This window comes from Urocampus carinirostris, chromosome 1, assembly GCF_059441175.1.
Source record: "Urocampus carinirostris isolate Australia breed hairy pipefish chromosome 1, RoL_Ucar_1.0, whole genome shotgun sequence".
NCBI classification, from domain to species: Eukaryota; Metazoa; Chordata; class Actinopteri; order Syngnathiformes; family Syngnathidae; genus Urocampus; species Urocampus carinirostris.
Window position 1 is genome coordinate 30,676,266 of NC_142349.1, and position 16,011 is coordinate 30,692,276.

The 16,011-nt window shown below is 38.9% G+C and overlaps 2 protein-coding genes across 5 annotated transcripts in view; one reads left to right on the forward strand and one right to left on the reverse strand.

The window, feature by feature from the left end:
- LOC148374281 (abl interactor 1-like) overlaps positions 1 to 4,612 on the reverse strand; it is a 28,698-nt gene extending 24,086 nt beyond the window's left edge. For both annotated transcript variants that reach the window (XM_088334755.1, XM_088334747.1), the window contains exon 1: positions 4,426 to 4,612. In XM_088334755.1, the coding sequence (XP_088190881.1) occupies positions 4,426 to 4,542 (117 nt within the window). In that variant the 5' untranslated portion in view covers positions 4,543 to 4,612. The remainder of the gene's footprint in view (positions 1 to 4,425) is intronic.
- A 2,190-nt stretch (positions 4,613 to 6,802) lies between these two features.
- Positions 6,803 to 15,231, forward strand: LOC148374282 (acyl-CoA-binding domain-containing protein 5-B-like). Of its 3 annotated transcripts, none has more exons than XM_088334786.1 (13): positions 6,803 to 6,933; positions 7,078 to 7,186; positions 8,372 to 8,495; positions 8,557 to 8,629; positions 9,050 to 9,191; positions 9,315 to 9,332; positions 9,542 to 9,712; positions 9,812 to 9,967; positions 12,841 to 12,929; positions 14,055 to 14,208; positions 14,297 to 14,496; positions 14,685 to 14,720; positions 14,833 to 15,231. In XM_088334786.1, exons 2-13 carry the CDS (start codon positions 7,105 to 7,107, stop codon positions 14,950 to 14,952), a joined length of 1,365 nt encoding a protein of 454 aa, XP_088190912.1. In that variant the 5' UTR covers positions 6,803 to 6,933; positions 7,078 to 7,104; the 3' UTR covers positions 14,953 to 15,231. The 3 variants fall into 3 exon arrangements, with proteins under 3 accessions (XP_088190912.1, XP_088190894.1, XP_088190903.1); XM_088334768.1 differs by having other exon boundaries at positions 14,690 to 14,720; XM_088334777.1 differs by lacking the exon at positions 6,803 to 6,933 and having other exon boundaries at positions 7,158 to 7,235; positions 14,690 to 14,720.
- Positions 15,232 to 16,011: the final 780 nt, after the last annotated feature.

The window sequence follows — 16,011 nt, forward strand, 5'->3', positions numbered from 1 at the left end:
CCATTTGTTTATAAAAGAACCATTTCAGGAAATTGATTTTGAAACACACAAAATATACAAATGCTTATATTCATTTACATATTAAATTTTTAATTAAGAATAATAAACTAATATCTTCCAATTTTAAGCATCAAATTTGATCACTGGCATTAAAAAACTCAATTCAGTAGGGCTGCTGTACTTCAGAAGTGTTTAATTGCATGCTTTGGCAACATTCAAAGGATATATTACAAATTGCAGTTCATTGTTTGAGTAGAAGCGGCTCATTTTTTTCTTTATGCGTCCCTCAGAATCGTTTCACAGCCAGATTAAATCTGTCGAAGGCCCTGATATGGCACGCAGGCCATAGTTTGGGGACCCCTACTCTATATTATTCGATATAATTTTACACCATTTGATGAAGTACAAACATATACAGGGCCTATATAGGGTTTTAGCGCTCATTAGTTTATTTCAATTATTTCAAAATAAGTGGTTGAAAAAGACCCTTTTATGAGTCATCTGCAGTGTTTTACATCTGCCAGCTGCTTTGGAATTGCACTCATATTGCAAATGATAATATTGAGCGATTTCAGGGAAGAGACCGGACTAACATTCAGCATAAATAAGAGGGCTGAAATATTTTTAGGATACTATATTTTTTTAGAATATTAGATTTCATTCTGGGAAAGCTTAAAAGGGGTTCACAGCTTTCTTAGCCACCCTTTATGTTATGCTATTTGTAAAATATTTCTGGGACTTAGTATGCATTAATTAGGCTCAATTGTGACATATCTGCTTCAATCAAAATTGCTGTGTGTGTTCGTGTAATGGTAATAACTATAGTATTAATAATAGTAATAATAACATTAACAATAACAAAGGCAACCCCGTGATTTTCCATCTGTTTCATGGCAGCTTTTTTTTGTTTGGTAAGAGAATCATCACCATCTTGATATACATTTTTGACCAATGGCAAAACAAACTAGCGCGTGTGCGGCACAGTTCTGAGGTCATGAGATCGAACCTCCTGAGTTGAGTTTGCATGTTCTCCCCGTGCTTGCGTGGGTTTCCTCCGGGCACTCTGCTTTCCTCCCACATTCCAAAAACATGCATGTCAGGTAAATTGGCCTGTTCAAATTGTCCCTAGGTGTGAATTACCAAATTGTGAATGACCAAATTATGGGTCAAGGTTCACACACATGCACATACTATCTAAAATATATAATAGTATGCAATCGTGATACCAAGGATTCTGATTTTGCGCACCCCTCAGGACCAAAGAACAAAATATGTGACAGTATGAGCAAGCTAATAGCTACCAAAGCCTGCCTCTTCTTTTTCCACATTGGATGATTACCCATCTACTGATGCTTGTATTCAAAAAGACCAGTATATAACGCATTACTGTGCTGAGCCTGTGCAGACGCAGAGTGAAGCACGCGATTTTCTTGCCTCGTGACAGAGGGCGATAGTGACACCAAGGATTCTGATTTGGCGCAAGGCCACAGCCCCAAACACTATAATTTGTGATAGTATTAGTAAGCTAACAGCAAGTAAAGGCATTAAGTATTTGTTCTTGTTGTATCGACTTTTGTTCATAATGGAGGATTAACTATCAATTGATGCATTTATTCAAAAAGAGCAGTGCATGAACTTCTGTTTTTGGTTCAAGGTGGGGTGTGTCGTTTGAGGTGTCCACAAAAGTTTAAAAATTAGACATTTTCTCTCCTAAATATATGTTACCAATGCCCAAAGAGAGTCCGAAGAGTCGTTATACTTTATTTTTCACTACACCTATCTGCTTTGTCTTAGGGCCCGGTAACACAGCCGTTTGCGGCTGAATCACGGCCAGAAATTTCTGCCTGTGAGGCAGACGCTATTGGACGCTTTGAGATCGCCATACAGACGAGATACAGCAGTGCTTAACACGCGGTCGGAAATTCGCGCGCGGGTGGCAGCGCGAAAAAGTTTTGCGCTGCTCAATTCTTTAGAGCGCAGGTACACAGCCTTTCACGGGCGTATCGAGGCTGAACCACGGCCAGAAATTTCTGGCCGTGAAGCAGACGCTGTTGGGCGCTGTTGGACGCTTTGAGACCGCCATATAGACGAGATACAGCAGTGCTTTACTCGCGGTCGGAAATTCACACGCGGTTGGCCGCGCGAAAAAGTTTTGAGCTGCTCAAAACTTTGAGCACGTGTTAACCGCGGGCGGCACACAAGGTAATGACGCGGAAATGACGCGGAAATGACGCGGAACGACGTGCTCTGGCCGCGGCCAGGGCGTGGTTACACATGGGTAGGACGGGAAATTTCAGCGGGTAATCGTGGGTGGAGCATGGTAATAGCATGTTCTGCGCCTGTATCGCGGTGTTATTACGTGAAATTAGCGTGTTACGCGTGTGACGGTCAAACGCCTTTCTCCGCGTATATACAGCGCGATTTGCCGAGCACACGTCAGTTGTGCTCGAGACGTCAAGGGGTGAACATGGATCCCCGTCACCGTAGTGACCTCGTCTTAATCCATTTTTATTTCTTGACATTTATTTTCATTTCATAACAAGATAATAAAATAAAAATGAAAAACTATTACTATAATAACATATTAGCTTCTTCGGTGCCATAGCTTGAAATCTTGATCTTCACGGGACTGTGTCTTGAGCGGTTATGATTTCTACAGCCCGGTGTTATGCCGAGAAGCGTAGGAGTTGGATTTGGGCACAACACCGGCTCAGGAGCTTTTATACCCGTGGTCCACACGAGAAAATGACGCGGAAATGACGCGATGAGGAAGCGGAACAGTCGCCGGCGTCTGTTTTGCGGGCATACCACCGATGAACAGCATTTTCCATCGCGGGCAACCACGGGCAAAAAAAACCCGCAAAATTTTAGCCGTGATTCAGCCGCAAACTTTCAGCAAAGCTGTCAGGGCGGAAAACATTAGGTAGGAGAAATCTGGGGTAGAGTGAGTGCTGGAAAGTGAGACTGAGGTCATGCTTGTTCCAGCGATTGTTTTTCCTTTCATTTTGCTGGTGAAACATGAAAATGGTTAAAGTAAGAAAATGCCTGATTCAGATAAAGTCCTAACGCCACGCCAAACCCCAAGAAAGATGAAAAACAAAAACATGTTTAAGTGCGCCTAAGAAAGGCATGTCATTGCAAGAACTGACTAAGGCTGCAATCTTGACACAAGCCAGAAGATGGAAGCAGTGAGTAGAAAAAGTTCCAAATTGCGTGCAGCTTCTTTAAAACAAGACAATAAAACGTTGTTTTTTTCAATGCTACAGTTTATATATTGGTTAGTTTGCTTTTCTAATCAAATTATAGTTAAGATGTAGGTTTGTTTACTTGTTAATCTGCCTGTTCCTAACCAGACATTGAAATACATTAAATTGATTAATATTCATTTTAAGGTGAAAATCTGAGTATCGGGATTGTTTCTTATTACAAAAAGTATTTACACCACAAATCAATTATTAAAACGGTTAGTTTGGTATTCAATTACTTCTAGATAAAGTGGTTAGTTGTTGTTTCACAACACAGAACCAAAAAATGCATACCTCTCATTTACTTGAAAATATATGTCCATCATTTTCAATTTCATGTTTTGGAGAGAATATGACGAGAAGGGCAAACGGATATCTAACACATCCATATGGTGCGGCAGCACGGCAGATGAGTGGTTAGCGCGTCCGCAGCACAGCTTTGAGGTCATGGGTTCAAATCCAGCTTCCTTCCTGTGCGGACTTTACATGTTCTCCCTGTGCTTGCATGGGTTTCCTCCCACATTACAAAGACAATCATGCCAGGTTGATCGGTCCAAATTGTCTGTAGATGTGAATGAGCAAGTGAGTGTATGTCTCTGTGTGCCTTGCGACTGGCTGGAAACCAGTTGAGGATGTCCCCTGCACCCTGCCTAAAACCAACCACCCCCACCCCGCGACCCTACTGAGGATAAGCGGTACAGATAATGGATATATTGCTGCTCCATTCTCCGATAACGACAGCCAGTATTTTGTTTTCTCTTTTGTTCAAGTGTAAAAATCGCACGCCAGTCAGCTCGTAGTTTATAAAAACGGAGAACATGTACTTATTGGTTTAAAAAAATGTGATCGTGAATCCATCGACGAGTAATCACGTTACGTCGTAAACTGCAGTGAGTGACTAAACACTTGGCCAGAACAACGACACACCCTCCACAACCACCAGCAGCTTCTACACATCAATGGGAGCCTCTTTTTCCACAGCGACAAAAGAATTCACCACATTCGACCACAGAATGGTTGCAGGGGCTAAAAGGGGCACTTTTGTACCGCTCTGGCGAGCATTTCTCACACAAAACACGCATTTCCTGTCCCTGTGGTCTCACTCACTTCGCCCACCCGAGCTCCGCAGACACGACGAACATAATCATCAAATTATCGAACGGAACGCCATCAATCTTACCTGCACATAGTTGTTTTCGCAGTATTCCGCCACCCGGGAAAGATTCTGATAGCTCTCCACGAGAGCCCGTTTACCGGCAGGGATTTCCTCCTCTAACAACATTTGTAGCTCTGCCATCTTACATCCCTTCGCATTTCTCTCCTCTCCCTGCCTTGTTCTGTGAGGCGAGGCGGCGGTGATGCTGCTCTGTGGCCCACAGAGGAGTGATCTGTCGTTCGTGAACGATATGAGAGAATGAGATAGCTCCTGGAAGTGAAAGAAGAGAGCCGGCTCTATATCAACAAGGAGTCGGTGTTCTACTGAAACGTCCTACGGTCAAATAACCCGACAGCGAATTTTGTTTTCCTTCTAATCAAGTAAAACTCGGAATTATTGCAAATGCAATATTTACTCATGACATATCAAGGGTTGGCATGATACGTTCAGGGTGTTTTTACTCATGTCAACAAACACCATGCTCAAAATCTACCAAAGAAAAACATGCCAGGCTTAAAAGCTATGTCAAAAAACAGTATTTTGAAGCAATAAAAGAGTCAAGTAAAACAAAACCATAACAGAAATTCTAAGTCCTCTATATGAAGTCGCAATCTGTCTTTTGTACATGCGGACTAGGCCCTGGTGTGACATTTTAATAGGTTGGAAGGAAGATATTTCAGTACACCGGTTCCCTTATACGTATATATCTCTCATCTCATCTCATCTCATCTCATTAGCTGCACCGCTTATCCTCAGTAGGCGCGGTGGTGCTGGAGCCCATCCCAGCAATCATCGGGCAGTGGGCAGGGGACACCCTGAACTGGTTGCCAGCCAATTGCAGGGCACACAGGGACAGACAACTCGTTCGCTCATTCACAGGTAGTATACATACATATATATATATATATATATATATATATATATATATATATATATATATATATATATATATATATTGACGCCCATTGGACGAAACGTGGGCAGAGAAAGAAAGGCAGGAGATCGGAAAAGATTGAGAGAGGAGGCTTGACGGAGACTCGAGCGACACTAATTCGGCTAATTCGATGGAGTTCAATTAGTTAAATTATTTAAGAAATTAAATCTGCCCCCGTGTGAAAATGCCGGTCTCTTGTCCATTTTTTCCCATTAAGAAACGAGCGCGCATTGTTAGGTGAATATAGGTTGTGTTTGGTTAATGGAGTCAGATTACTAATTCGAACAATTTGGTAAATGGCACATTTTAATGATAAATTCCTAACAATATATATATATATATATATATATATATATATATATATATATATATATATATATATATATATTGACGCCTGTTGGAGGAGCCGGCACACCAGCTTGCGGAAAAAACGTGGGCACTCCGGTTTCCTCCCACAATCCAAAGACATGCATTTCAGGTGAATTGGCCGGTCCAGATTGTCCCTAGGTGTGAATGAGCGAGTGAGTTGTCTGTCCCTGTGTACCCTGCGACTGGCTGCAAACCAGTTCAGGGAGGGTGTCCCCTGCCCACTGCCCGGAGATAGCTGGGAGATAGCTGGCTCCAGCACCCTCCGCGACCCTACTGAGGATAAGCGGTACAGATAATGGATATATATATATATATATATATATAACTTTCATTCTTGCTGACTCCTTCACCTTTTCTCCCTCCCTGTCTTTTTCTCTCTATTGTTATTTGGTATGCAATAATCTGTGGTCTGTGCAGCCCTTTGAGACTCTTTGTGATTAAGGGTATACAAATAAACATGATTTGACTTGACTCACTCACTCACTCACTCACTCACTCACTCACTCACAACTCTGTGTTTTTGCTTGTTACAAACGGTTTGAAAGTAAAAAATAGTGCATTTGGTGTATAATGTTTCATTGTTGTACATAATAAATCGTGGGGAAAAAATCCGAAGAACTGTTTGAAAACCGAAAGAATCCAGCTCTTTTCAGTGAGCCGAGCTGAAATAGACGGTTCCCTAAAAAGAGCCGGAATTCCCATCACTGGACAGAGCGCCTGAAATGCCTGCTATGCACGACCACCACTACGGAGTCGGAGCTACGTTGAAAAGGGAGAGGGAGGAAAAAAGTGAATGCCAGATAATAAAAAACAATGATTGAAATAATAGTATATCATGATGGTAGTACTAGTAGTAGTTGTAGTAGAAGTCGTCGTAGCGGTAGCAAGAATAATAACAACGGACGATAAACGTTCTGTTATGAAATTAATTGGTGATCTAAATAAATTGGAAGAAATGTAAAAAAACAAAATGCACGAAATAACGCTAAATGTTGCAAGCGCTCGCACTTTGCAAATATTTATATTCACTATATTTCCCATGAAATAGGACAGTTTAAAACCTATTTCCCAATGAATTGTGGGAATGTTGGTCCCACCAAAGCACTCTTTGCTTTAAAGGACTACATATCCCACGTTGATTTTGCTGCCTACACTTCTCCTCAGTATCGGGATTGATATTTTTACCATTCGGAATCTTACTGATTTTCAGTGCGGAGAACATTTTCGTGGTGAGGTTATATGTATGTTAACGTGCTTTGTGTCACTAATAGACTTATTAGAATAATATTTTGATTTAGAGCTAATTGAATCCAAAACCCTTTCTTTTGACGTAAATTTTATTTTTTTTCCCGTGGTTTATTCATTTATGAAAGGTGAGGACTCTTGCGTTGACGGTCTCCATGGCGAAGGAGGAAGACCAACACAACCTGCAGGATAAATTTGCCGCTGCAGTTAAAGTGATCAGGAGCTTGCCGAACGAAGGTGGAATTTTTGAAAAATATAATTTACAAAATAAGTGACTCTGTGTTGGGTAAATATTTATTTTAGAAATTAGTTGAATTTGCTGATCACAGAACGACTTTAGTATTCCTCTTTAAACGGTAGCAGTTTATGGTTAAAGCTGACTTAGCTGCAGCTCACCTTCTGTTCATCAAGCTGATTAACTGAACAGTAACGTTAGTAACACCTCCAGACTATCTCATACACTATTGCAGTATAGGGGAGTAACGGAATAAATATCACACTGTTACGTAATTAGGATACAAAAAAAAAAACGTTATTCCGTTACATTTACCGATAAAATATGTAATCAAATTACATGTATATTTAGTTTAAATACGGATTATTCTGCAGTATTGTAAATGTATACATATTGCACCGCTAGACGAATTGCGTCGATCACCAATCATTTCAATTACCAACACCAGAGAGACTGATAGATGGGCCTTGCACACGACGTGTACGCGCATTGTACACACGACCAATTCATTTACCACTGCTCCTTTTGTCTGTATTTTATTTCTCCTAAGATGTAGCACTCATATTGTTCAATAGGCGCGAGCCTGCTGTTTTGTGAGGCTGCTAACGTGTATGCGTATTGGGCAGCCGAAGTGCTAGCGGTGCATTTGGTGACATTTAGTAAATTTGGAAGATTATTTTCTTTTTGTGATCTGCAGTTAGTTGTTGTTAAATCCAATACAGTATACAATAACTCTATCGTTAAGTTGTGAGCATGTTTTAATTCATGTTCTAAGACACGCTTACTCCATAGAAGTGCACGCACATCCCAGGGTTGGAAGGAGATTTAAAAGTGAACATTTGTTTTGTTTAATATTGAATTATTGCTGTGCTCGTAATGTGAACTAAAACCGAACATTTCTTGTCTGCCATGTGAAAGAGAATGTTTTTTGTGAAACAAAATTTTGTAATTGTATTTGTATTGGGTTTAATTTGTCTTTCATAAGCATCTTTGGTACTGTAGTAATAGACAAGTAATTAAAGGTAATCTATTTATATTCGAGCTATGTTAACTATTACATTTTTCAACTGGTAACTATTAACTATATCGGATTATATTTCTAAAGAAACCCTCCTAACCCTGGTTACAACTGATGTCGATTTGAATATCCTTGTTTACAATGTCCCTGTTCCACCTGTCTCCCTCAGGTCCCTTCCTGCTGTCGGATGACATGTTGCTGATGTTTTCGAGTTACTACACGCAAGCCACCATGGGACCTTGCATGGTTGCCAGACCATCTGGTTTTTGGGACTCAAAGGAAAAAAGCAAATGGTAAATATCACAAAAGTACATCTTTCACCTGGATGAGATTTCACACCACTTTCTTTTTTAGGGATGCATGGAACTCTTTGGGTAATATGACGAAGGAAGAAGCCATGAAGAACTATGTTGAAAACATTCAGCTGGTAAAGTTTTCGCGGCTTTTATGTCAATAACCCAGTGTGGAAAAGGGAAAACAGTTTTACAAGTTGACAATTACGTTAAATTGTCAGATGTGTCATAGGTTATATCTTGATTGTCTGTGTATACAATTGTAGATTGTATTTCTGTATATCCCGCAACCCTACTGAGGATAAGCAGTGCAGCAAATGAGATGAGATTTCTGTATATCAATATACTGTATATTTGCTATGATTAGACTAGGGATTATTTCATTTTTTTAATTGGTTGCCATCAAATTACCTTTACACCTCATTCAGAATTTTCATATTTAAAGTAGTAAAACTGGTTGTGGTCTAATATACTGTATTTATATCAATACATAATTCATATTCTCTGTATATTAATTATTATCACTTAAAATGTTTTTCACATTATTCTGCCAGATTTTGGAGACCATGCCAGTCTCAAATGAAGTTTCTGAGTTAGTGCAGCAGCTTGGAAGCTTCTACATGGAAGAAGAGGATGGGGGATCAGAAAATGAGTTTGACAGAAGACCTTTCACGAGGCCTTTTGCAAACCAAACAGGTATTTGATTTATTCCAGACCAAGGGGGATGTTTTTCTTCCTTTTTGTCTTAACATGATTTGCACTCACTCTTAATTACTGAAATACATTTCTTTCTTTCATTGAAACCATTTCTCATTCCAGGGAAACCTGTATTGGAAGGCAAGTATTTAATTACTTATCTTAATATGATTATATGGTAATTGTTAACAATCCACTGTTTTGGCCTTGGTTGGATGTAACATGGTGAAATCAGTAGAAGTAAATAATTAATTTAATTTTTTTCTGACATAGATATTATTTGTTATCATTTATGAACAAAATACTGCAGCTGTTAGATGATTGCATGCTTTTACTGTGTCCCTTGACAGGCTATGGAGATCTGTGGGATGATATACAAAACTGTCATGAAGAAGAAAGTATTGCGATGTTCAATGAAGAAGAGGCAGTAGAATCCATGGATGGCGGTGGTGAATACCAGACAAGATACAATAAAAGTGATGAAGAACAAATAGATGACAAGAGCAAGGCAGTTGGAAATGGTGTTATTTTTAGTTAATGCTTATAATCATCACATTTGTATTCTTATATAAATCCACAATATACATGTGATCTGTTCATCTGATTGCTTTGTCTCCTAGAGTGGAACCTGGGGCACACATTGCAGGATAAAGAGTGGAGGGATGACAAAAGCAGTGTGGAACCCAGCATCTCTTCAATGACTAACGGCACCCACAGCTCCCTCAATAGCGAGGTAGAGGAAGAGGAGCTGGCTTATTCAAAAAAGCACAATGAGTGTATGTATGAATGTATGCATCAAATGTTATTGATTATTTGTAGGTTTTTTTTTCTTGGATTTAGCTTCTAATGACACCTTTATCAAGCTACTCCAGTTGGGTCCATCTATATCACATCCCTATTCAGTGACAATACAAAATCAGGCTTTTAATAAAATTAGACTCTGAGGTTCCCAGCTAGTTTCAAGTATTATAATAGCAATTATTTGAATTATGGTTGCCCAGTTTTGCATTTAGAATTATATAGCAGCTTCAAGCAGCTCTAAGTTGCGACCCAAGCCAATAATGAGGTTTTTTTTAAATCTAACAGTTGGATCTCATCTCATCTCATTAGCCGTACCGCTTATCCTCAGTAGGGTCGCGGGGGGCTGGAGCCCATCCCAGCAATCATCGGGCAGTGGGCAGGGAACACCCTGAACTGGTTGCCAGCCAATCGCAGGGCACACAGGGACAGACAACTCATTCGCTCATTCACACCTAGGGACAATTTGGACCGGCCAATTCACCTGAAATGCATGTCTTTGGAATGTGGGAGGAAACCGGAGTACCCAGAGGAAACCCACGCAAGCACGGGGAGAACATACAAACTCCGCACAGAAAGTCTGGAGCTGGATTTGAACCCACGACAGGTTCCCATGACATGAACTGTGCCGCACAAGCGCTAACCACTGCGCCGCCGTGCTGCCCCTAACAGTTGGATGTCTTATTTAATTCATAAACAACTATGCGTCTCAAGCCTCTCATTGGTTTTACAAATCGAATAATTGCAAGCATCAATATTATCATCTTGATAGTGTCTATTGAAACATCCACAATGATTGTAGCAAATATGGGCATGTGTGGGGGAGTGTCACACTCAGATATACAATTGTATGAGAACATTTTGGCAGGATTGATCATTTAAGATTTTTCTTCATAGAATGTGATTGCTTTATTGTCAATTTCATTTAAACATAAGACACAAGCAAAATGAATGCCGGGTCGATAAAAGATTGTATTAGGCTGCTTCAAATGTTTGGTGGTTGGGAGCTGCAGTATCTACTTTTGCTGCTAGAGGGTGTTAGAGACTCCATGAAAGCCGACCACACAAATGCAGATGTTTATCAATTTTGTTGGTATTTGGGGGTGCCTCGACGCGAAACCTAGCTCAAGACTCTATGGAAGTCTAAAGTACAAATTGTACATTTTCACTAAAATCGGTTCAGCCGTTTTGAAGCCTTTAAGTCACACAGACAGACAGACAGACAGACAGACAGAATTCAGGATTTATAAAGTAGTAAAGATTAGATGGACAAACAATGATGTTTGAGAAGTGAAATGAACTCTATACAATTAACAGAAAGTTTGCAATCATTACCTTAAAGTAGGCAGATAAAATCAAATATTGAGTAGATAATCTTTTTGAAGAAATACCAGCTACTAAACACTTCCCATAGCTTCCAATGTCAGTCTGAAATCAGGTTGAAGGTACTTTTGACCATTCTTTATAAAGAATCTTCAGTTCAGTCTGGTTTGATGGTTTCCAAGTATGTAAATCCGTCACACCATTTTTTTTTCAATAATATTCAGGTCTGGGGACTGAGTTTGACATTCCAGAATATTGTACTTGTTTTTTCTGCATTTATGTCTTAAGAAAATTTGAGTTACGTTAAGGGTCATTGTCTTGTTGAAGTATCTACTCCCTGTGCAATTTCAACCTTATGACTTAATTAACAAGATTGCCAGTGCCTACTCTGACCACACAACCCCACGGCATGATGGAACCACCACGACATTTATTGTGGGTAGGAAGTGTTTGTCTTTGAATGCTGTGAACTTCTTCCTCCATGCAAACCGCCCCTTGTTATGCCCAAATAACTTAATGTGAGTTTCATCAGTACATGGCACCTTATTCCGAAATGAAGCTGGCATGTCCGAATATGCTTTAGCATACCCAAAGTGACTGTGACATGTGTGCAGAAAAGGCCTATTTATTTAATCACTTATTCACTGTGCATCACTTATTTATTTAACTGATGCACAGCAGAAAAATCCTCTTGTAGGTCTTTGGAGCTGGTTTGTGGGTGGAGTTTGACTGTTCTCACTGTCCTTCGGCTGTGCATACCTGAGATTTTTCTTGGCCAGCCACTCTGAGGCCTAACTCGAACTGTGCCTGAGAGCTTCCATTTTTGCACTTCAATTCCCACTGGGAAAATTCATTGGTACAATCTCAGTGCTTGCTTTTTGTATACTTCTCCTAAACCACAATGTTAAGCAATCTTTCTTTTAGATTATTTGACTGTGGTTTTGAAGTTTCCATGTTGCCACTCCCAGAGAGGATGCAAAGAGGAAAAAAAATTGCAACTGGTCACCTCAAATACCCTTTTTCAACCTGTGTATGTAGGTCATGGGTCAATGAGCTGACTAAACAAATTTTGTGTTCCAATATTTAGTGCTTAGGGTATTCAAATAAATACAATAACAAATAAGTATTGCACACTTTCTGTAAATGCTATAAACCCCATTGCACTTCTCAAATACTACTGTGTTTTCTTGCTATGTGATGCATTTAAGTAAACAATTGATGATTTTTAAAGGACAATCTTAAATAATCAGGGCTCAGATTGTGTTTTGTAGACATCTTTTGCTGAGCATAGAAATAGTGCATTTAAATCTGCCTAAATGACTTACTATAGCGCCCCAAAACACAATCACAATAATGAAAACATGAGGAACTTACACAGGTAAATCAATACCATTTTCAGTAAAACAGGCCTTGTAACTGTATATACATCGTACAACAAGGATAATGGAATCATGTATTAATACCAATGGGTTGTTTTGTTTTTATCACTGTTGCTCCCTTGAATAAGTGTTATGTATTGGCTTTTTAGACCACAATGATGCTGACAAGAATAATTTCCACATGGTAGAGTCAGATGATGAAGAGTTCTGTGATTCACTGGATCACCTAGCCAAAGAGGTTTGTTCCACATGAAATATATGTGTTTCACAGTATGGATAGTGTTAGGTGTGGGGGAAATTTTGGATTGTTGGATGCATGAAATATTGTGGAAATGAATTAAATTCTTATTTTGCTTTGTTAAAGTGTTTTTATCTTTGTGAAGGTATCAAAAAATCATTTTTAAAATGCTTCATTATTGTTTCATGATAAATCATATGTCCTGAGTTGTAACAGAAATCGAATTGTGAGCTACCCAAAGATTTCTAACAATAATTGTTGCAACTTGCGTGCATGCCTTTCAATAAGTGTAAAGAAAAACGAATGGGAGTTAATTCAAAACTTTAATTTTGAGAGACAATTTTTAAAGGAGTTGTACGGATTTTTGAACATTTTTACTCACTGTTGCCATCTCCCGGCATGTGTCATCACTGCAGCCTTAGCCAGCTCGTTCATGATGCTCGTGAAGTATGTGCATTTTTTTAGACACCCTCGAATACTGTTCTTTTTTTAATTTTTCTTTGGGTTTAGATTTTGAATCTGCGCTGACAAATAGAAATAAAATAAAAGCCAGCAGAGACAAGGAAGACGTCACTCTCCAGCACTCCCCCCATATGCCATTCCTCCTACCTATTGCATTCTGCCTCATACAGCTTTTCTCTAAGTAAGATTAAAAGAAGCATGTACAAAAACAAAGCTTAAGGGGTCTTTGAACGGAGTTAGGCATTGTTAACACATACTCAATGAAGAAAGTATTTAACTTTCAACTTTTTTAAGGACACCTCAAACAAGGCACCCCACCTTTAAAACTTGCAAATGAAGAATGTTTACTTTGTGAGGGAAACGTGTAAAAAGTCACTCACACCCCTCCCCCCCAAAAAAATTATAATTGTAATTGAATCATAATACACCGAAAAGATTCAGCCTCTAATAATTTTTTTCATCCAATGATTCTCCATGAATTGTAATCGAATTGTGAGGTACCCAAAGATTCCCACACCTCGATAGTGTGCATGTTTGAAGTTCCCCATAAAAATCCTCAACTGGATAGTAGCTAATTGAATCCATTTCGGGGTGTGTTGTATTGTCTTAAGTTCAATTTGCATTTATTTTGAGCTTCTTAATTTTGCCCTTTTTTCCAACAAGATTGTGTCCAGAACACAAATTGGACCTGGTGTGTCAACAACATCTGATTTGGGGACTGATCATGATCTTTGGTATGAAAGCTCTTCCACTTACAAACTGAACAACTTTTCACTCAGAGCTGAGTCTTGCAAAAAGCCTCACAAGTTTGTTAGAGGTAAAATTGATGTACAGCTAAAACCTGTATTTAAAGCACCTGTAAATACTATAGCAGAGGCTGGAACACTTTCTTTCTTCTCTTTTAGAGTCTCAGTCGCCAAATACTTCATGCAGTTCTCAACTACGGTTGACGACGTGTGGCAGTCTGTCACAGTGGACATGCTCTGGCAGCGCTTGTTTGGGAGACGTCAACGAGCAAATAGTTAAATGTATATTAAGATTGCAGGACGACATGGTCAATGTTCTGCATCGGCTTCACACTATAGAGGGGATCACTGTGGCACAGGTACAACTCCCAGTCCCTCCCAAAATGTATTCATAGACTGCTGTTCAAAAGACTAGCCTAGTTTTAAAGTTCAAACTGAACAAGTTGATGAGAACCCAACCTTGAACCTGTTTGTTTTACCTTTCACAGCATTGCGATTTCCTATACGTTATTGTTTAATCATTACTTTTCTGTTTTTATATTTGAAGTCCAGATGTGCAGATGCTCTACCTGTGGCAGAAAAGGTATTATTTCCTCATTTAATTTCCTAATAATTCTAAATTAATGCTATAAAAGATGGACGCTTGATGTTGTCTCTGTAACCACATTCACGTGTATGGATTGTACTCTCTACAGTTTTTGACACCACCTTGGTGGCCATTCGACCATTCTCCCATCACCATGCTGATGACAGTACTTTGGCCTGCAATAGCGTACGGTCTTGTCCAGCTTTATTTACGTCAAAAAAAACTATAAGCATGATACTGATGTTACTGTATGTCCTGGATTTTTTTTTTTACACCACAGCACTGTATGTGTCTTAATATTCAGAAAAAATCTCTTTGTTTATTCATATATTTATGGATTTGTTTGTTTATTCACTGTTTCCATGTATTTTAGGAACAAAAATTCTGTGTTAAAAGCTGCATGTGCTAATCTCTGACAGATCATGGAGAAATTTCAACAAGTTTTGTGAGCACTTGTAGATTCACCCCTCAACTTAATACTATAAAAGTTTTGAAAAATGTGCTCTAATATTTTTGTCTTGTAATTGTTCGGTTTCACCATTTTGTTATGCTTCAGTTTATGCTTTATGTATCTAAAATAAAACATGCACTGAAATATTAATACATTTGTACATTATATTAGACTAAAAAAATGTTTTCTTGATGAAAAAAAGGAGAGAACATGAAAAAAACAAAACAAAGTTACCATAACAAGTTCAAAAAGGAATAGGAAGAAGCATATGCTTATTTAATCCTACCCCTTCAACTTCTTTAATAATTGTGTCGCACAGCTAGATGGGCTGTGTATTTTCATGTAAGAAACAACTCGTAAATATACAAATTTACATAGGTTCATATAACAAGGCAATAGGAAAATAATAATAATAATAAATAGAAATAGAAAACCATATTTCTTTTTCCTATACTATAAAAAAAAATAGAACAGAAAAAAACCCGAAAGAAGGTAACAAAAGATAGCACGAAAGGGGAGAGGGTAAAAGACATGTTTTTATCAATCACACAGAAAACAAACAAGTATCCCAGAAAGACCATACAATATCGTGCTGATATGGCATTAAAACATTACATTTAAAGGGCGCTGTGGTTCCCCATGTGTTTGTTATCAAAATTGTGACAACACACTGCGTAAAGTGTGAACATTATAATACTGACACAAATCTTGGGAAATCACTTATGAGAACTGTTATGCTCTATTTCAGCATAATAAGCTGTATGCTTTATACGAGCGATTTGGGTAGAAAAAGGCAAAATAAACATGTGACCTGCTCAAAAGTGATTTATATACGGT